The 21848-nt window shown below is 45.6% G+C and overlaps 1 protein-coding gene across 2 annotated transcripts in view; it reads left to right on the forward strand.

Moving 5' to 3' along the window:
* The window catches only part of CNTROB (centrobin, centriole duplication and spindle assembly protein), a 369000-nt gene that overhangs the window by 119454 nt on the left and 227698 nt on the right, over nt 1–21848 (forward strand). For both annotated transcript variants that reach the window (XM_069646351.1, XM_069646352.1), the window contains exons 8-11: nt 12945–13043; nt 13762–13998; nt 16476–16622; nt 16823–16956. In XM_069646351.1, coding sequence (XP_069502452.1) covers nt 12945–13043; nt 13762–13998; nt 16476–16622; nt 16823–16956 — 617 coding nt within the window. The remainder of the gene's footprint in view (nt 1–12944; nt 13044–13761; nt 13999–16475; nt 16623–16822; nt 16957–21848) is intronic.

A 21848-nucleotide genomic window follows, 5' to 3' on the forward strand; every position in this document is an offset into this window, starting at 1 on the left:
TAAAGCTTTGAGAGAATTACAGTGCGCTTCAGTGAAAAGATTTTTGTTTGAAAAAAATGTCTTTAGTTGACCCGTTCGACACCCAAGTCGGGCTTTCAGAAGTACCAAGACTGTGAGTCGAAAATATTGATGACCGACCCCCACCGCATATATCTGTGGTGTCCGAGTTCCGGGCACTGTACCTCCGACTGTGGCTCCCGTCAGGTGATGACCGAGAAGGCTCTCAGGAAGTGTAACGGTAAATTGGCGGTTGGGAGTTTACCTTCAGTCATCTTCGAAGAGATCAAAAAAGACTGAGTCGATGGATTCTTTCGGACGGAAAAAATCATAATGGTCTCGATTGAGAAGTCGATTGCGCCATTCTTCATTTTTGAAGAAGGCCAAGAAGAGGCTTCATAGGTCACCATCGACCTCCAGTGATTCCTATACAGAGGTGGGGTCCTCCCAAATCTGACTAAATGGGATGCATTTTGTAGTGAAATGCTTCCAATCTTTGAGAATGCAGCCTCAACCCCCTCGAAGGACCAGTCGCTCCGCATAGGGACAACAAAGGGAAGTTGAAGACTAAATCTTCGAAACTGAGATTGAAGCTGGTTTTGCCTCAAGACACTCGATCGATGATTATTCGTTGAGGGCTTCGAGTCAGGAACCTTGCCCATCTAGGGTTCTGTCGAAGAAGTCAACAACTTCGCCAACTGCGTTGGAGCCATCCACGCCGAATACCAAAGTCTACTAAATCGGTACCGATTTCGAAGCCATTGTAGACAACTAAGACTACTTCAACATTGTAGAAGCCTGTAGTGGTACAGGAAAAGGTGTGGGGTACATTTATTCGCCCAGCAGAACTCCCCTACATCAGTACAACTGCATTGCCAGCAGAATGGCTGCGCTGGCTCTGTTGAACACCATGGCATTGCACCAAAACTGTGTTTTGCAGTCACCAAAATGGCTGCGCTGTCTTTGCCAAGCACATATGGGGCGAGATGGTACATGGAACACCCCGAGAATGGCTGCCAGTATTTTCATTATGTGCACCAAAGAAAAGAATTGAAAAGCAGCGCTGCTATGCTGCCAGCTTCAAAATTTCCCATTGAAAAAGGAAATATTTTACATTTAAAATTACTGCACCCTGATGCTCTTTTCCACAGTTTCAACAGTACACAGTTTTGTTCCAGTAAGACCCAGCTATGTCCATCAATATTCAGGTTGTGCTTCAGCAAAAGTGGGCATTTGTCACTGAATGACAGGCTGTGGCATGCCAGATCTGTGAAATAACAAACAACTTCATTCCCAGCCGTAAGGAAAAACACTTTTGCAACAGAATATCACAGCTAAACTTTTCAAAAGAAGCCCCTTCTCTCTGCCTATGTCAGTTTCTGTGGACCCTTGCCTTGAACAGATTTCTGTGTCTGAGAAATTGACTAGGGCTACAAATAATGTTTAGAATCTAGATGTAAGAGAAAACCGCATTGTGAAGTGGCAGCCAAGGAAAATTAACCACATATAAATTGGTGCTTACAAACAGAAGGTCTGTTTAAAAGTAAATTGTTGCATTAAGGCCCTGTCCTTGCATAGAAATGTGAAGGGGGGGTTGTTTTAAAACATATGTAGGCCATTTAATTCCAACAGTCTTACTTTCTTGTCCAGGATAGAAACTAAATAAATGTGCTGGAGCCACAGAACAGGTTTTTTTCCTGACATGGCTTCAAAGTAATTTGCTTCCTGGGAACAGGATCTGCATCCCTTCCAGTGGACAGCCCCCGGGCCATCTGAATAGGAAAGGGTGGTGGATCTCGCACCCTCGTCAGACTCTGTGACAATGCTCTAGCCTGGCAGGATGGATTTCTGGGACACATAGGTGTGACTTTTTTTTTAGCACCACCTCCCCTCAACTCAAATTGAGCTTCAAAGGCAGCTCCAAAGCACCATTGGATTTAGGCTGGCTAAAGCCTGACATTTTGCTGGGGGGTGGGAAGTAAATAAGACAAAAGCTAGCCCATCTGGGGCAAAAGACTGTTCTGAATTAATAAACTTAAGACTTTTATTTCTGCAACGGTAAAATGCAGGAATGCGACAGTTTAACAGTTTAAATATAATTTTGGTGCCATTAAAAGAAGACATTGTAGCTTTCCCATGGGGGACGCAAATGGCAGAAAAATGTAAATCGGGGGGGAAGTATACTTGGTGCAACTTTGAAATTTAATGCAAACATGCTTCACGATAAGTACACATATGAAGTGGTTCCCACTAGGAATGGCAAAAGATTATTAGAACGGCGAAACAATGTTGTATAAATGTGGGAATTGGAATGACTGGTTCAGTGTAAAATCTGGATCCTGATGCTGTGATTTTCAAAAGTGCCAAAACTGTAAATTTGCAATTTGTCATAACTAATTTTGGCTAAAAGAACTGTGGGACGGCCATGGGCATTGTAAGCACACACCATAAAAAAGGTCATGTCCCTGAAGTCCAACCGGCTGACAGGAAGGCGGTAAAGGACATCCCTGACCAATCCAGTTGTTAGAGGCATGTCAAACCAAAGGTCTGCCGCCATAGTAAATCCAGTGATGTCACCTGCCTTTATAAACGGTGGAGGCTCAGAGAAAAAAAGGACACTCTCTCTTCTGAATTTTACAGCTCAGGCGCATCCCGATATTCCATAGTCACTCTGCAAGATTACAGATTACAGATTTCACTGCCAGGCCAGAGTATAGCTGACCCTATCTAGGCAGGACCACTGCTCCAGAAAAACCCCACAAAAAATCCCAATAACTCAGGGAGAAAGGGGAAAGGTAGCTGAATCCTCATTGGGATTATCCAGTGCTACCTGCTTGCCCTGCAACCCGCTCTATCCAGCTGAGATGCTGCTGTGCCGTGACCAGACCTTTGCCCAGCTGTTTTCTTCTAGGAGACCCCGCCGCTGTGACCAGTGACCAGATATTGCTTTGGTTTCCAGAAACCCGGTCCGCTGTCCAAAATACCCCATTCAAGTGTTTGTTGAATACCCCATTCAAGTGCTTGTTGGAAGGATTTCCCTTCCCCCAACAACCACAAACTGCATCCTTTGCTCTGTTACCTTGTATTGGGTCCAATCCCATAACTGCCTTCTCAGAAATCCTTAAAACTGTCAGAATCCTCTGTGCATCCTGTCCTTGATTTCCAAGTGTTGGCGCCATTGTTCCACTCATTTCTGTCCTTTTGTAAGTCCTTAGTACTATATTGATTACATTTATTCTCCCTAAAAGAGGCACACTGCGTGAAGGGGTTACAACTGCAGCTTAACCTTCTTATTCACAGGTGGCGTTTCTCTTTTCTAGCCACTAAAATCTAGTTTAAGTGAAACTTGTCTTTTCCTTTCCAAACCGATTTTTCTCTGTCAACTGCTTTTATTTTTAAAACCTATTTTATTTATTTTTTCTTTCCCATTGAGAATCTCATCCTGTCATTAACCTAGGGTCACTCTTTCACTTGCTTATCATCCCTATGATGTGTATCAGTCCCTTAGCATTTAAAACGCATTCCGATTTTGTCTATTCAACCCGTTTTTGAAACCGTTTTGATATTTAAACCTGTGAAAGTAATGTGATTTGACTGCACTGTGTTCATTTCCAAGTCGATTTCCTGAACTGTATGCCTGTTATCTTGCCTTGTAGTTTGTTAATGTTCTTACATCCCAGATACTAATATAACTAATATTTACCCGTTCATTCAACCGCACATGTAAATTAAATATTTAGTAATTCAGAGTGCTATTTTGTTCAATTGCAAAGGCTTTTAAATCCAATTTTGCCTCTCCTTTCGTGGGGGAATGTTGGATTTGGATTTCGTTCATTCCCTAGTATACCCGACTCCTTGCTACCCACACATAATTTGTTTAATAGGTGTTTGAGGGAGTATTACAGGGGGAGATCTTAACTGGGGTGCTATCTATCCGAAAAGTAATATTGCTCTCGTTCATTCGTGCTTTGTGTATGTTATATTGGGTCAAAGTAAGTGTATTCTATCATTTTACAGTGTCATTATCACCCCACTTGTGATTGCTGCCCAATATTAAATTTGTTTGATTTTCCTTTGAATTTAAAAATGAATATTGTATTGCCACCCACCGGCCTGGTTCATGGTCCATTGTGGCCTGGGGTATTTGTAAAAGGGTGTGTGAGACGGTTGAGTGCCAGCTCAATCTGAATTCTTAAGAAATAAAGCAAAAGTGTTTTAATTGTGCGCTGCATGTAGGCCAGTGGCAAGAGTCCTGGGCTGGTGTGACGCTCGATAAGAATCCTTAACAAAGGTTTACAAATCTTTACCTAAAAAGGACTATTTTAAGTCTCTGTCAGCCATATATGAGGAGGAACCTCATTCTGATGACAATGCACCACCTTTTGGACTACAGTTTGGCACCCCTAATGTGCCTGAGGAACTAATATCTGAGTCCAGGCTAAGAGATTTATACAATAACCTTCAGTCAGCCGGTGGGTTGGATACCTCGCCAGAGTTAAAACCAGACCGAACTGAGCATGCTAACATCATATAGAAAATATATGGTAAAGGTTATCAAATGTTTAAGATGGAGTAAACCTAATCTATCATTTGAGCAGGATGACATGACGGGCATCTTGGGTCGGGGTCAGAAACTCCCAGTTTTGCCCTTTCACATTGCATTACAGAAAAGGGTCTCTGCAAATTGGGAGACCCCAGAAACTGCGGCTGTAGTAAATAAAAACTTTCAGAGGAAGTACAGACCATCCAGCAGTGACCGGAGTATCTCACTAAGCATCCCACACTAGAAAGCTTGGTCGGTCAGGCTTCTACATCTACCAAGTAGTCGGCTTATCCATGTATCCCTCCTGACAGGGATGATGCGAGTGGATGCCTGGGCGAGAAAAGTTTTCACTGCGGGTAGTATGGCATTGAAGTCGACAAATGTGACTTGCACATTATCTAGATGTACTTTTACCCTGTGGGACTGTGTTGCTATGGTGGCTGACCACATCCCGGAAGGAGAGGAAAGAGACGGCTTCCTGGCAATCATCAAGGATCGTAAGGAGGCAATGGGTAAACGTCTAGAGTCAGGTTTGGATACTGCATACCGCATCAGCAAATCCATGGCGGCTAGCACAGTGTTACGGAGATTTGCGTGGTTGCTGAAGTCTGTGTTTGCACCATGTGCAAGCTAGACTACTCAATATGCCCTTTCACGGCTCGAGGCGGTTTGGCAGCAAGGCGGATGAGAGAGTGGGAAAGCTGCAGACCCCAAAGGCGGCGGCTAAATCACTTAGTGCAGCCATTAGACAGCCTCAATAACCCTATTCGGGCTCATCTTCCTGGAAGGGTAAGTCCTTTAGATTCTACTCCGCATTTAGAAGAGGACAAGCAGGTCAAAGAGGTCAGAGAAGATTCCCTCGTGGTGGACAAGAGAGGTGCTAAGTCAGCCCAAGCAGCGGCAGCCTTACCTTCAGCCGCCACTAAACCACTCTGCAGCCGTGGCTCACAAAACCCTGATGGAAGGCAGACTTGGCATCTGAACAAATGGTCGGGCATTATTTCAGATGCTTGTGCACTGGAAACTGTGGCCCAAGGTTATTGCCTTCCTGTTCAAAAATTGCCTCAGGATCAATCACTGAACAACTCCTTTTCAGATCTGCTTCTTGTGCAGGAAATTTTGACCCTGCTAGAGAAAGGTGCAATAGAACATATACCTGTAGCGGAAAGGAACAAGGGTTGGTATTCCCTGTACTTTCTGATTCCCAAAAAGGATGGAGGATTGAGACCCATCTTGTACTTAAGAAACCAGTTTCTGAGGAAGGACAAGTTCAAGATGGTTCCCTTTCTCAGATCCTTCAGACTCTCCAACTCCAAGATTGGTTGGCATCATTGGACTTTCAGGATGCTTACTTACATGTGACAATCCATCTCAAACATAGCAAGTACCTGAGGTTTGCGGTTGGCGGTTCTCTTTATCAATTTCGAGTTCTGCCCTCAGGGTTTTCACCAAGTTGATGGTGGTGGTGGCAGCGAGTCTCGAGAGGGGGGGGATTCTTGTCTACCCCTACCTAGATGATTGACTGATCAGTGCTTGTTCACCCGAACAAGCCTGGGAACATCTCAGCGTAACCTGCCACTCTCTTCACAAACGGGGTTTCGCCATCAATTACAAGAAGTCTCACTTGATACCATCCCAAAGACTCGAATTTATTGGGACGGTCCTGGATACGTCCTCGGGAAAAGCCTCGCCACCCGAGGTGAGTGCTCAACATATTCTGCAGATGGTTAAATGGCCAGCATCTTCCAGCCTTCGATTTTTCTGAGGTTGCTCTGTCTCATGGCATCCTGCATTTTCCTCGTGCCAGAGGCCTGCCTGAGAATGAGATCCCTCCAATGGGCTCTCGGGACTCGGTGGTCCCAGTTCTCAGGCAGAATGTCAGACCACCTGCAAGTTCTGAACAGAGTTGTTCAGGACATTCTGTGGTGGGCTTGCAGAGACAAGGCTGGAGATAACGGTAGTGATGGACGCCTCACTCAAGGGTTGGGGAGCCCACACCAATGATCTGACAATCAGTGGTTGTTGGTCTCCTTTAGAGTCCAAACAACATATCAACCTTTTGGAGCTGAGGGCAGCCAGACTAGCGCTGAAGGCCTTCCTGCCGTCTGTATGGGGAAAGAATGTCCTGATAATAACGGACAACACAGTGGACATGTACTACCTCAACAAGAGGTGTAAGGTCACTACCACTGTTCAAAGAGGATATACAGCTCTGGTTCTGGGCAATTCAAGAAGGAATCTTTCAGCAGATCACCTAGTCGGAGAGCAGAACACTGCGGCGGATGCTCTGAGCAGGCAGCAGTCTCCCACGAGTGGGGAACTAGCTGAAGTCCTTCAAGAGATCTTCAACCTTTGATGGACCTCTCGTGAATCTGTTCATGACCAGTGTCAGCAGGAAGTGCGAACGGTTTTGCTCAATGGCATTTCCTCCAATAGGAGCTCTAGGGCACACGTTCGTAGTAGACTGTGAGTTTCCACTCCTGGACATGTACCCTCCAGTCCCTGTCATTCCTCACGTGATCAGGAGGTTGAGAAAGTTTGGGAAAGCAATGATCCTCTTTGCCCAGGATTGGACCAGGAGAATGTGGTACCCGGTCCTTCTGGACATGTCCATATGCCCTCCAGTGCAACTTCCATAAAGAGGATCTTCTCTCGCAAGAAGGTCTGGTTCTCCATACAGAGGTCGACACTGGGCCTCCTCGCATGGTTTCTGAAAGACTGAGATACAAGGATTGGGACTTCCCAGATTACGTAATGGAGATTTCACTTTTCGCCAGAAGGCTAGCAACAAAATCTTTGTGCCGTTGGAAAAAGTTCAGCAACTGATGCAGGGATAAGAATGTGGATCCATTTCTATGTGGCACACCTACGGTGCTTTCCCTTTTGTTACATTTGGCAAATCTGGGGCTCCAGATTCAAACTATTAAGGGTTACATAGCGGCGCTTTCCTACCTGCAGACGAGTTGTCACATCGTCCTTGCCAACTAAAAATGGAAATCTGGACCCACGGGTTAAACATTGGATTCCGCAGCAGGTATTTCAACTGGCTAAGCTTGATTTCACAGTAGACCTGTTCCTCTCGGAGATCACCATATCTAGAGTAGTGCCACTTGCGTGAAAGTGCTTCATGTGTGACTTGTTCGATCATAGCATCTGAACATATTATGTATTGTACTAAAAAATACAGAAATAAGATTTAGAAACCAAACTGTACCTCTAATGATCAGGTATGGGCGAGGGCAGTGAATGAAATGTGCCATATTGAGATCACTCTGGATTAAAACCCACCTCAACAAAACTTCTCACATTGCCCACCAGTGCAAGGCATACCTGTTAAAGAGATGAAAAAGGGAGCTCTGACATTATGCCCTTGTAATCCTTCTGCTTTTTCTTAAGACTGATAAAAGGTGCAGGCACTGTACAATCAACAGTGGAGTAGTTGTGAGACCTTTTGGTTTGCATTCTGTACCAGTAAAATTATAGAACGGCTGAGAAGTACTGCTTTGCCTGGGGAAGGCTTCTATGTGGGCTACAGGACCTCTGGGCTTGGGAGCTCTGTGGTCGCAACGTTTAGTAGCTCCTGGCCATCTTTGAATCAACCCCCATCTCTTTTGAAGGACATTAGGACTTGTTATCCTGGGGAGAGGGAGACCTTTTTCCCCACACATGTTTTTATTTGATTTGGACTCTTAATTTTGGTTATGGGGTCTGACAAACTCCCTAGGCATCATCTTTTTGTATTGTGGCACACAGCACCCTCAGTGCAGTGTCACAGAGAAGTCCTTTGGATTTCTCTTAAGGTTTAAATACCTTCTCTTGGATTAACTACTGTTTCCAAGAGTAGAAAAGTGAAAATGACTTTACTTACCTTTTTCTCTTTGTAGACCCAGCACACGCTATCTTAGAGTGCAGGAGGGGTTACTTAGTATCCCCTTTTGTCTACCTTCTCATATAACATTTGTTACCATTTCTACAATTAATGGCTGGTGGCAGTGGTTTGTTTCCTACCTGTTAGGGAGAATTCTCATAAATGTGCCAATTCCCTTCACCTTAGAGACCCCCAGCAACTTTGCTGGATTTTTGAGGACTTCATTTTTTACGTGGTGAGAGTGACCATTTTTCCCACTGTGTTTTGAAATGTGTTTACTCTTGTGTTTTCTTTGGTTATGGAGTCTAACCAACTCCATAGGCATCATCTTTTCATTTGTCTCAGCACCCTCAGTGCAGTGGCACAGGGAAACCTTTTCAGGCTTTCCCAAGGTGTTCATACCTTCTCTGGGATTAACTACTGTTTCCCAGAGTAAGTAGAGTTAAATTGACTTTAGTCTTTTTAAATTCCGTGAGCCAGCACACCCTATTTTACAATAGAGTGCTGGAGGGGTTTTATCCCCTGTGTCTAGATACCCATGGAGTAGTCAAAATCTACCCTTTCTCAGAATGGCTGGTGGCAGTGGTTTTGCAATGAACTACCATGATTTGTCCCGATCGTGAACACCAGTAGCGTTAAATCAAAGGGGCCATGTTTTTCAAGATGGCGTCTGAGACTCCTTTGTTTAACAGGCCCCGGTCTTTTTCCGCCATTTCTTTTTGGAAAGGTCTTTATCGAGTTTGTCTCTGTGCGCCAACGTAGGTTTGGTCCCTTTGTTCCTTCGCCTTTGGTGGGCTTCAGGAGTGAAGACCGCCTCTGGCACATGCGTGTTTGGGGTAGGCACGAAGTAAGGGAGGTGCCTGAAACTCTGTGCTTAGTCTCCTAGGAGATCCAAGTGCACTGGGTGGTGATTGGTAGGCTTGCTGTCCGGCAAGGACAGACACCCTGCTGGGTGAGTGACAGCTAGGCTGGAATGAATGGGAGAGAACTGAATAAAAGGCGCGTCTCTTGGCTTGGAAGGTAGAGTCGACCACTGCACTGAAAGAACCAAAGATGAGCTTGAAGAGGACGGCGCTGCAACTCCTGGACCGTTGGTTTGCCCGGTGAAGCCCTGCTGCAGGTCTGAATCGGCAAGTTCATCTCGACAGAGAAGCCCTGCAAGGACGACTTCTCCCTTTGAGTTAGTGGGACCAATCAACTCGACACTAAGCCACCTGGATACCTATCTCGGAGCTGGTTCTATAGAGTGCTGCAGGAAACCAAATAACCCGGGAGAGGGACACCAGCTTGTAGGCTTGACTACAGCTACTGGAATTGAAAATGTGCTAGTTGCCAGCTTTTTGACCAGTCTCAGTGTAGGAGTCCCCCGACGTCCTCCCTCTTGTCTTCACGTCTGAGGCACAGGAGCAGCAAGATCTGCAGGAACTGCCAGGAACAGGGGTCATCAGCTGCATCTTTTTCTTCATTTGTAAAGGTGCTGGAAATTAAGATGAGGACTTACCTCTCACGGTGAAAGTGCTTGAAACTTTCCCAACTCACAGGCCTAGTCAGCTTGTGACCCAACATATGATTCTTCTTGCTACAAACTATTCCTAAGAACTTTTGCAGAGACGTTTGCTTTTATCTACCAGAACTGCTTTATTCTATCCAAGACTTTAGCCCATTGACTTTGGCCTAGCCTATTGAATTGACTCTTCTGGTGAACTCTAAATATTTGCACTGTCTAAGAAGAACTGTAACATTTCATGTTCTAATAATCTTTGCCTTTTACTCCTCTTGAAAAGTATTTCTGAAATAGTGTTGAAGTGTATATGTGTGTGATATACAATTGCCCTCTTCTTATGAATGTTTTATAACTGACAGCTAAATAAATGTAAAGTATTTATCAAAGAAACCTTGAGTGTAAGAGTTTATTTGAACACTTGTGATTGTAAACCTCTGTGTAACATCATTGCAGCTCCCATTCCCTCTTGAGATAAGCCTGGCTTCTCTGCTCCGAAAACTGTGTAGTACAGACTTATACCTAAGGTTGGTTTTGCTTACACCTGTAGTCCTAGTTATGTGTAGTGGTCCCAAAGGATACTGCATACAAACTTTGCCTAACACTACCATTGTGCGTTTTTACTGCAGGCTGAATCCTCAACTGCAGTTTGCACCCATGGGTGCCCATTTTGTCAAAATGGCCCGCTCTTCTTTTTTTTGCCATTTCTTGTTAAAGGTCTTTCTTGAGATTTACTCTGCGCACCAAACCAGGTTTGTGGGATTCACTGGTGAAGCCCGCTTCTGTTTCCAGCGTGTCTGGCAGGGCAGGAAGCAAGGGAGGTTCCCGAAATTCCCTGTGCTTAGACTTCTTGGTTACAGGAATGCTCCCAAAGAATATTGGCAGACAGCCACCCTGCTCTGTGAGTGACAATGAATGGGAGAGAATTGCATAAAAGGCAAGGCCTTTTGCAAGGCAGGCAGAGTTGACCACTGGACAAACAAACCGAAGAAGAAACTGGATGAGCAGCTTGCTGCGCCCTCCTCGCCCGTTCGTTTGCCTGGTGAAGCCTTGCTGCAGTGCTGAAGCTCTGAATTTCTAATTGACTAAAAGGATGACTTCTCCTCTTGGGTTTGTGGGACCAATCGACCCCCCAAGACGAACTTGACTGGAACCCCTCTTGCTGCTGGCTGTACTTTGCTGCTGCTGCTGTAATCGAGTGCCAGGGGACAGGAACACAAGAATAGAGTGCATCATTTTTAAGCTGTACCGGAGCTCCAGGATGATCCTCCAGACTCCCTCGAAGCAGGACTAACCAAGCCTGAGCCACCTCAGAGTGTTGGACCCCAGAAACAACAAAAGTCCACCAGGTATTCAAGAACCGAGGTGGTGCTATTTCCGAGTATTTAAAACCACGAAGTACAGCTGATCTGGAGTGTGCCCATTGCTGCTGCCGACCTTCACACCGTGGTGCCTCGAGTCCCCCAGACGTCCTCCCTCTTGTTCCTGCGACTTAAGCCCAGGAACAACGAGATCTGCAGGACTACAACAGGAACCGAAGCCAGCTGGAACCTTTTCTTAAGACTCAAGGTACTTGCCTCCTTGTTGTGTGTAACTTGCTTGCTCTCACTGGAGACTTGCATTTGCTGCCCTTTGCAGAGTTGCTTGCATCTTTACTTCTCACAAGCCTCCCAACCTGTGGTCCTACAATGATTCTTTTACTGCAAAACCTCTCTTTAACCTTGTGCAAGACTTTTGTTCTAGCTTGGTGCCTCAACTCCCATAGACTTTGCTCAATTGACATTGGCTGTCCTGGCCGCTCCAGACTCTTTTACCCTCTGACATTGTGTTGATCTGTCCCTCCAAAAAGTCATACATACTCCGCTTCTATAGCTGGGAAAGGGTTAAACTATATTTCATTGCTGGATTGTAAAGTGCTTACCTGTTTGGAGAAACGTGTTAACCTTTCTTTCCTTCACTAACCTTTACTTTTTTCCATAACTCCAGCATTGCATTTAAGTGTTAAAGTGATACATCAATGTCCACAGCAACCTAGTTATTGACGTCATCTGAGGGTGTCGAAAGTGTGTGTGTGATATCGCAAAAGGGTATCTGCTTACTTATTTGAACTGAAGGAGTGTATTATTGAAGTATATTTTATTGTTGCCAATTGCCCCTACTAAAGAAGGCTTATTTTACAACTAATTATTTTATAAAGAAACCTTGGGTATACGTTTTATTTGAATACCTATCGCTGTGAATCTGTTACATCTCAGTGACCCCTCTTGAGATGAGCATAGCTGCTCAGCCACTCTACCAACTTGTGCAGTAAACACCTATACCAAAGGTTGGGTTACCTATTGCCAAGAGGGCAAAGCTGGTGTAGTCTCCCACAGGGTTACTAATTACAATCTTGCATAACCCTCCCTGTGGTGGTTGTACCAGTATTCTTTGGGACTTGTTTTGTGAGTTTCTCTGGCTGGTGCCTTGGGAAGTAGCATTCCATAATGAGCACATCTTAAATGTAGTACTTTGTTATTTTGAGAAGGACACAACCATGCTGTGGAGACTGGAGCAACCTTTCCTGGGAATCCAAACTATCATGGTCTTTATCGGTTTGATATTGTAGCATAATAATTTGTTATGCATATAGAGCTCAATGTGCGTTACATAGAAAATGCTATCTGCAATTATTGTTGGTACTCCTTTTATGATCAAGGATGAGACTGTCTCAACTCTGCTAGGAATCAAATCTATAGGAAACGCAACCCCTCAGTGAGTGCTTAACTGCAGAGCATCTTGTAGTCATCAACCATGGCCCAACCAATAACATGGTTCCTTTATGGCATAAGTTGGAGGAAAGTTTTTTTTTAGACTGGCACTGGACCAGGGTGTAGTGGGTTTGAAGGTCTCTGCCATAGGAGAACCAATCAGACCCAACTTGCATTCGGGGGAGGGGTCGGGGGAGAGGGGGTTGAAGCTCTGTGGATAAATGCAAAGGTTTCTGACGGTGTTGAAGTCAATACTTTTACTGTGTCTGTGTTTAATCCCTGAAGAGGATATCCAAGCTGGAGAAGAGTCTGTCGCAGGCTGTGGAGGCCCTAAGCAGGGAGCAACTTGAAGGAGCCGAGCTACGGAAACAAATTGAAATGCATGTAAGCAAGCCTTGCGTTGGGTGTTTGGGAGGTACAAATCAATGGGATTTGGTTTTCCCCTCTGTGCATAATCTGTATTGTAGGCATTAAAATCTATAGATAAGAATTTGATTTATGAACACTGAGATTGAGCCACAATTCTTGGAGCCTAATCCACTCTGTTCCTCTTTCCTGAGGTAGTTTTGAGAACTATACACAATGTACATACTTAATAACCAAACCATCAAGTTATTTTACTACTGTTGCACTTTAAAGTGCCAACAAGATAAGCCAAGATCACACTTGGGTTTCAAGCTGGGTGGCTTCCACAACACTCATATTCTTTAAAATAGTTGCATCTAAAACCATTTAGTGGAAAAGGTTTTGTGCCATTAAAGGAGTTCTTCCGATTTTTTAATATCCGAGTAAGTGCAGCAAAAGCAGAGTTTCTTGTGGCTTGGGGAATTCGGTGTATCAAAGAGGATCATTTAAATATTAGTAATTTGTTATTTATATAGCTCTTATCTAATGTGCTTTAAAAGCACATATTTGCACACTATTTATTACACAATCGAAATTGGTACTCACTTTATCGACCTTGGAAGGATGAAATGCTGAGTCTACCTTCCCGTAGTTATTTGGTCAATACAAGAGTACCATATTGCAATGGATTTATTTTAAGTGGTTCTTGCGCCTATTTCCTGCTCGTTTGACTTCTTAAATTGATATGCCCTCTCAGGAGAAAGAGAAGCGGATTCTGGTGCGGAGTCTGGAGTCTGAGAAGCAGCGTGGGCAGTCCCTCCAGTCCCAGCAGGAGGAAGCGGTTGCAGCGCATGTCCACGAGCAGAAACGGTTGGAGACGCTGAGAGCCACGTTGGAGGAGGAGCAAGAATCCTGGGCTATAAAGGAGAGGCAGCTGGAGGAACGCTACGAGAGGCTTCAGGAAGAGAGTCAGAGACAGTTGGAGAGTGAGAAGGTGAGATTGTTCTATAATATGGTGATGGGGAGCGACTTGGAGGATTGCTGTCATAGCATGCTGATGTGATGTGAGCCTCCATGTTCACAGGGCTACTAATGGCTCCAGTAATGGTACGAGGGTAGGATACTATGGATTTGTGAGCTGATGAAACAGTGGTGAAAAAACTGACTCAATCACACCCAGACACTGCAGGAGGTGTTGGGTGGCTTGGCAGCAAAAAGGTGGATGTAGACTCTAACAGGTGAGCAAACCTTCTTCCAGGGACTGCGACACGAATGCCAAACAGTTGGGGAGGGCTAAATGAACACTGACCGGCAGGAACGCTCGCTCTGTAGAATTGCCCTTTAGGGGAGACTAGCAAACTGCAGAAGATCTGCGGTCCAGTTGACCCCAGAAAATTAGACTTGTCTTTACGTGATGGTGTGAGAAGGGAGTGTGCTCCCATTGTGCAAAAAACAAGGAGGTTGTCGGTCCACAACACAGCTAGAGGATGAAAAGTGGTGAGGCAGGAGGATGCTAGGAGGAAGTGGGGGGGGATAGAACTTCATTAACGGGTTGGAGAAACGCTACAAGAAGCCTGATGGGGTGTGGTAGCAATAGAGATTTGTTGAGACTGGGTACATAGTGTAGAGGTAAGCAAGGGGAGCACTGCTTAGTGTGCGAGCCACATTTGGAGAGTGCAAGGGCAACACTGATTACACTGTGCTTGTCGAAGTGGCTGCAGTATTCCATGGGTACATGAAGAGTAATTGTAATTTGGTTATTTTTAACGCGCTTAATAGCCAGAGGTTTCCAAGCGTGGACCTGGGGATCGAACCTGTGTTGCTTCACATAGTCTTGCTTCCAATGTGAGCGCAGTGCCCCTGAGCTATCCTCCTGAGACAGTGTGGGTAGGCTAGTGAGCTGTGTAGTGATGGTTCCCTCATGTGTACTGTAAGAGTTTAAGCACTCTCCAGAGAGTAGGGGAAAGAGACTGAGGAATGCTGCCAGATGCCACAGTTGTGATGGAGAGCTGACATGCAGGAAACGTATATGCTAGTTGAGCAAGCCTGGCACTTGAGCAGCCTCGCCCTGCCCACGCACCCTATTTATTACCTGCTACCCCTTTCCGAGAGGGTAGATGCAGCACCAAGCTATGGCTCAACCTGATGCACAGGAGACTGGGGTTGGAGACGAATTAACTGGCTTCTCCACCCAGCCAAATGGTCTTCACATACTGAGTCCAGGGTGCTTTTGGTTTGTGTAAAGTGCTGCTACCTATTCAATTCTGGGCAATGGGACCCAAACCTCCTAATGTTTGTTAAATAATTAACCAGACAAGCACACCACAATATAAGGAGGACCCAGGTGTGATTGGTGAACTTTATTTAATGGACTAACCATATAGTAAATAACGTATATAAATGCGTGCAACATATGTACAAATAATGGGTGGCTCCAACTCCTGGACAAAGTAGTCTCTGTGGAATAATGGCTCCAGACCTAGGTAAACCCTTCACATGGCAAATTAAGTAAGCGTAGACGAGATCAGTAGGACTTTTTTTTTTTTTTTTTATGAGCTTTTTATTGCATGTTGTCCGACACCAGACGAAATAACAGGACAGCGGTACCAAAATAAAATTAGTGTCCACATATGGTTCTTATAAAATAGATACTTTACTAAAAAAAAGCGATTTAATTAATAGGACAGTGCTAGCGGTACTCAGGAGAGGCGTGCAGAAAGGTAACAGGACTAGTCTGGATCCACTGGAGCAACCCGTCTCCTAGTAAATTTCATGACAAATCTGTTCGAAAGCCTGCGCGTCTCTCCTTAACAAACTGGTACAGGGAGTAACCCTGTCCACCAATCCACAGCCATGCCCCATTTGATCCCGGCTGGCCAGCCAAAGCCCATACATTCAGGCACACCCACACAGATGAGGTATGCGGCACCTCATCCAATCTAAACGTTTCAGCAGTCCAACAACGGTGGCCTGGGGGACTCTGATTAGAGCCTACATTGGCAGAACTGTCATTTTGGAAGTTACTTATGGTCCATTCAACCATAAACCAACTGCTAGGGTGACAGACTTTCAAAATTAGTATTGCAGGGTCACGTTTGGCTATTAATCTGGTACCAAGATTTGCCAAGTTGTAGCCAAAAATTAAACACATAGTTGACAATACACCCTACTACCCAATGCACTTTCTGGTCATTCTGTTCTTCTCTTGCTCCTTGATTGTTTTTGTTTATCTTGTCAAGCACCCTATGCCCCCGGGCTCTTGTTTTACGTTATAGAAATACATTAAATAAAATATGGGTTACTGGAGGGAGCACACAGTTACCACTGCAAGGGGACATCAGAAGATTTGCCATTGACGGAAAAGTAAGTGTAAAGGGCAAGCAAGCCAGCAGAAAGGTTTTGGGGATATTGTTTTTCAAAAGTAACCCCAAAAATGGAATTCTGACTTATAAGCAACTTCTTCTATCGCAGGCTCGATCTCAAAAGGAGGCGCGACAGGCCCTGGATGCTAAGCAGGCATTGGCATCTGCACAGTCGCAGGTGCAGCAGCTGGAGAGTGAGCTGGATGCCACCCGCCGGGAGAGGGACAGCATGCAGATGGACATCACGCTTCTGAAGGTTGGTCACACCCTCCAAAGGAGCAGGCACTTACATCTTTGTGCCTAGAACTAGGGTCAGTGATAGTCTACTGACCTGCCCTTTTCTAGAATGGTTAATCTCCCTCGTTCATGAAGCACAATCCTCTGAATGTTCTTCTCTTCTGGGGTGCTAAGTGGCGCTGCATAGGTTCAATCATGTGACATGCCTTTGTTCTTTAGGCGCGCCATGAGTCCCAAAGGATGAAGCTGGAGTCGGAGCTGAAGGCTTCTCTTGAGCAGCAAGTTGCCGAGCGCTTGGCAGAAGTGCATGAAGAGAACTCTCGCCAGATGGCCTCAGTACGTGAACAACACAGGTACATTGGAACATTAGTAGTGTTTTCATGCAGTTGGGAATTGTGGGCATGTGGTGGATCTGTGTGGCTAGCACATGGAACCAGGATCTGATCATCCCTTTCCCTTTGAGGTTTGGAAGCCTTGGTTTAATTTTCTTACAACTCCTGACCTGATTTTATGGAGTGTTTCTTCTGGTTCTTATTTGCTTCCCTTGTCTTTTGGCTCATTCTTATGGGGAAACTGATATATCAAAGACTACTGGGATTATTTATTTATGAACTTTTATTGTTACTACTGCACACATAACCCTAAACTGGAGTGCGGTTGGGAGACTGCATCCTTACACATTTTCTGCAGTGGCTTATTGGTTGCATTTACAATGTCTAGGATGGGCTGGTGGCAGTGTTGGGTAAGATTGTCATATTTGTGATACATCTTCCTGACCTGTGTCAACCCCAGAACCTTTTGCTTGGACTTGATTATTTTTCCTTGCCCCTAGCTGAAAGGCAATCTTTTTCTCCGCTCACCTAGTCTTCACTATTTTTATGGATGACCTTTTTATGTCACTCCATAGTGTGTAGTTGGAATTAGTTTCCTATACGTTTAGGGCTTAGGCTTGGTTGGCCCTTTGAGTTTCCCTGTTAATTTCTCTTTAATGTACTTGGGTGAACTACTGTTCCCAAGGGCTAAAGGGGGATGTTCATCCCCTTTACATTTTATATAGTGAGTCAGCACACCCCACCTTATGTGTAGTGCTTGAGGGGTGGGGGCATATACAATGCATCCCCTTGCTTACTTAACTGTAGCACTGTTAAAATTGAAAGTTTACTTGAATGGCTGGTGGCAGTTTTACCGTAGTGACATTTTAGTCTTATTCATCGCTGGCTGTTAAGTCAGCCTTGGTAATGCACAGAAGTGCCACCATTCTGCTAGAATGGTGGGTTTCTTATTTTTCACCATTTTTAAGTATCCTTGTTTCTGCGGTCATCCCCTGCCATTCCAGATGGGAATGACCTCAGTGGAAGTTTAGTCTTTCGGCCGGAATCCTTTGTATTCCCTGCCTGGGCTCCAGAGTATCTGACGAGGCAGAAAGTGAGGGAGGAGTCCAAAACGTTGCAGCCCTCTTTCACCACCTTGCTTGAAAGGCACCAATTCCCAGGGGGGCGGGGGGCAGCAGCCAGACCGCCCCTTTATGTAAACTACAGGGAGAGATAGCAGAAGTTGTGCTGTAGTTCCTGATGAACCCTTTTGAAGTTGCTGACAAGTCGACCACTGGAGCAGAAAATGATGAGGATTAAGAAAGACGTCGGTAGTAATTTCCAGTGACCAGAGAGCCTGCTGTGTAACCGGACCCTTATGTAACTTTCCAATTGACCTGGTGGTCCCGAATGTGATGACCTCTACCCAGAGTCTGAGATCCACTAGTCTCAAATACACCTGTATTGTGAGCCATCCCGCAATGCGCGGCATCCGTGCTGGACTACAAACCGCCAACACCCTGGGCCCTCGGGCCTGAGAGCAGTGCATGGTTGTCCAAAGTCCGAATCCATTCGAAACTTTGGACTCACGCTGGATCTTCAGACACAATTCGAATCCCTGAAGTCCTCTCGCCAGAGTGCAGGAATGAGAGAGAGAACCAAATCCGACCAGTGATATTCGTTCTCCATCTGGCTGCTGTAAAAAGGTGCCAAATCCAGAGCAGTCAGAATCCATGAAGAAACCTTTGCTGGAAGCCTCCTCTGGCTGCTGCAAGTTTCCATCCAGCTCCTTCGTCTCCAAACCAAAAATCCAGGGTTTGGGTCCTGTGCTGGTGCATCCTGAAGGTATCCACTCCAATGCTCTTTCTTTCGAATGGATTGTCCTCCCACGTATTCCTCATCTTGTGATAATTCGTTCTCTCCAGCTTCACTGCTTTGGAAAAAAAAATTCTCGGCAGAGGGCGCTGTGCTCAAGGTTGTGGCCTCGATTGTCCCTCGACGGACTCTGTACTCTGTCGACGTCACCAATGGTATAAATAGCTCGAGCCGTGCCCATTGCTTCAGTTCCGTTTTTCCGATCGCTTCGCTATCGAGAACGGCGTGCTTCTATTGTCTGTGAAGAAAATGTCGTCATCTTCCTCCTTCGACACCCAAGACGGGGTTCAAGAAGTGTGTAGATTGTGGATCTAAAATGTCGATCACCGATCCCCACCGGATTTGTCTGTGGTGTCTCGGTTCCAGTCACCAAACCGAGGACTGCGGGTCCTGTCAATCAATGACTGAGAAAGCTCTTCGTGAGAGGAGAGGTAAACTGTCGGTGGGAAGGGAAGCCTCTAAGAAGGCTATGTCAAAATAGACATAGGCACTCCAAGAGATCTCGATCTAGGAGTAGATTGAGACACTCATCTAAAAAAATGAAGGAGACCTAGATCTCCCTCATCTTCTTCAGAGTCGACCGAAGAAATTCGATGTCCGACTAAATTGGATTCTTCCAGTAAGTGGGAAGAATTCTGAAAAAAAGATGGAGGTTTTCGAGAACGCAGCCTCGACCCCCCTCGAAAAAGCCATACCCCTAAAGTCGCTCCATTGGACGACAAAGGGAAGTCCAAGACTACCATAGCAAAGACCGGTCGACGTAAATCCATCGAAGACTCTTCGAGAGTCGAGCACTTCTCCAGTGCCATGCAAAAAACACAAGCCGTCGAAGACTTCGTCAACGCCCTCTGCGTCGATAATTTCGACTCCAAAACCAAAAAACATCCTCGACGCCAGTATCGAAATCATCTTCGAAGTCCTCGAAGACCCATTCGACAATTTCGAAGGATTTATCAATTCCTTCGACGCGGATAGTAGAGGAAGAAAGGAGATTTACTCCATTGCCCAGATCAGACTTTTTCAAGTCTATGTCAGCAATTTATGAAGAATCTGCTTCAGAAGAGGACAAAGTTACTCCTCTTGGAGTTTCTTATGGTACAAGACAAGTTCCTGAGTAGCTTATTGATCAGGAATCTAGAATGAGAGACCTGAGTGATACTCTACATTCTGCCAGTGGAATTGACACATCCCCAGAATTAGAGTTCGCCAGACCTGATCCTGCAGAGCATGCAGATGCTGGGTACAGGCGTCTTATGACCAGGGTAATTGAGTATATGGGTTGGGGTAATACTTCACCCATTTTTTAACAAGATGACATGACGGATATAATCGTCAAGGGACCTCAAAGATCCTGTTCTCCCTTTCCACAAGGCCATTCAAAGGACTGTGGAGAAAAACTGGGAGAAACCAGAGAGTATTGCTGCTGCAGTTAGCACTTTTCCAAAAAAATATAGACCCACTGGAACGGATCCTGAATATTTGAATAAACATCCGACTCCAGAGAGTTTAGTCAATCAGGCAGCATCCACTTCAAAACAAACTGCTTATCCAACTATCCCTCCAGATAGAGAGGATAAAAAAGTTGATGCCTGGGCATTTTCACGTCAGGCAGTATGGCACTTAAGTCGGCAAATGTCACCTGTACCCTAGCCAGGTTTACCCATACCCCGTGGGACTGTATTTCGGCGTCGGCTGATCATATTCCGGAAGGCGAGGAAAGGGAAGGCTTCCTGAATATAGTTAAAGACGGGAAGGAGGCAATGGGGGAATGTCTCCAGTCTGGACTAGATACTGCTGATAGTATCAGCAGATCCATGGCTGCAAGCATTGTGCTACGCAGATTTGCGTGGTTGAGGAAGTCGGGGTTTGCACCAGACGTGCAAGCTAGACTCCTCAACATGCCCTTTGATGGCTCGAGGCTCTTTGGCAGAAAGGCTGATGAAAGCCTAGAAAAACTTCAGACCTCGAAAGCGGCAGCTAAATTACTTAGCACCTCTTTGCGCCAGCCTCTAAAACCCTATTCCGGCTCAACTTCCTGGAGGGGTCGTTCTTTTCGATACTACTCCTCTTTTGGAAGAGGACAGGCTTCTCAAAGGGGCAAAAGAAACTTCCCTCGTGGAGCATGAGGAAGAGGTGCAAAATCAGCCCCAGGAGCGGCATCTGTACCCTCAGCCACTCCTGCAGCTGCCTCCAAATCCCCCTGAGACCTTGTTGCACAAAACACCAGTGGGAGGCAGGATCTCTCAGCATCTGAAGGAATGGCGGGGCTGAAACACTTGTGTATAGGCGCGTTACAAATATCATATCATATCATATCATACCTCAGATGCTTGGGCACTGGAAACAGTAGCCCAAGGTTACTGCCTCCCCGTCCAAAAAAGGCCTCAGAATCATCCACCGGGAGCCAACTCTGCCAAAATTCGGATCTGCTCCTGTTGCAGGAAATCTTAACCGTGCTAGAGAAAGGTGCCATAGAACTGGTACCTGTAGCGGAGAGGAACAAGGGTTGGTACTCCCCCAAAAAAGGACGGAGGACTGAGACCCATCTTGGACTTGAGAAACTTGAACAAGTTCCTCAGGAAGGACAGGTTCAAGATGGTGACTTTCTCAGATCCTTCAGGCTCTCCAACTCCAAGATTGGTTGGTATCATTGGACCTTCAGGATGCTTACTTTTATGTGCCAATTCATCCAAAGCACAAAGTGCCTGAGGTTTGCGATTGGGTTGACCTCCGCCCCGAGGATTTTCACCAAACTGTTGGCGGTTGTGGCAGCAAGTCTCAGGAGAGGGGGCATTCACATCTACCCCTAGCTGGACGATTGGTTGATCAGAGCAAGTTCTCCAGAACAAGCTCAGGAACATCTTTCGATCACCTGCCACTTCCTCCGCAAATTGGGCTTCTCCCTCAATTTCAAGAAGTCCCAGATGATACCATCCCAGAAGCTCCAGTTTATCGGAGCAGTCTTGGACACTTCCTCAGAAAAAGCCTTGCCTCTCCCGAGGTGAGAGCTCTCCACATCCAGCAGATGGTAACAAAATTCCAGAATGCCAAACGTCTAC

Source organism: Ambystoma mexicanum, chromosome 1p (assembly GCF_040938575.1).
Source record: "Ambystoma mexicanum isolate Mex_15411 chromosome 1p, UKY_AmexF1_1, whole genome shotgun sequence".
NCBI lineage: Eukaryota > Metazoa > Chordata > Amphibia > Caudata > Ambystomatidae > Ambystoma > Ambystoma mexicanum.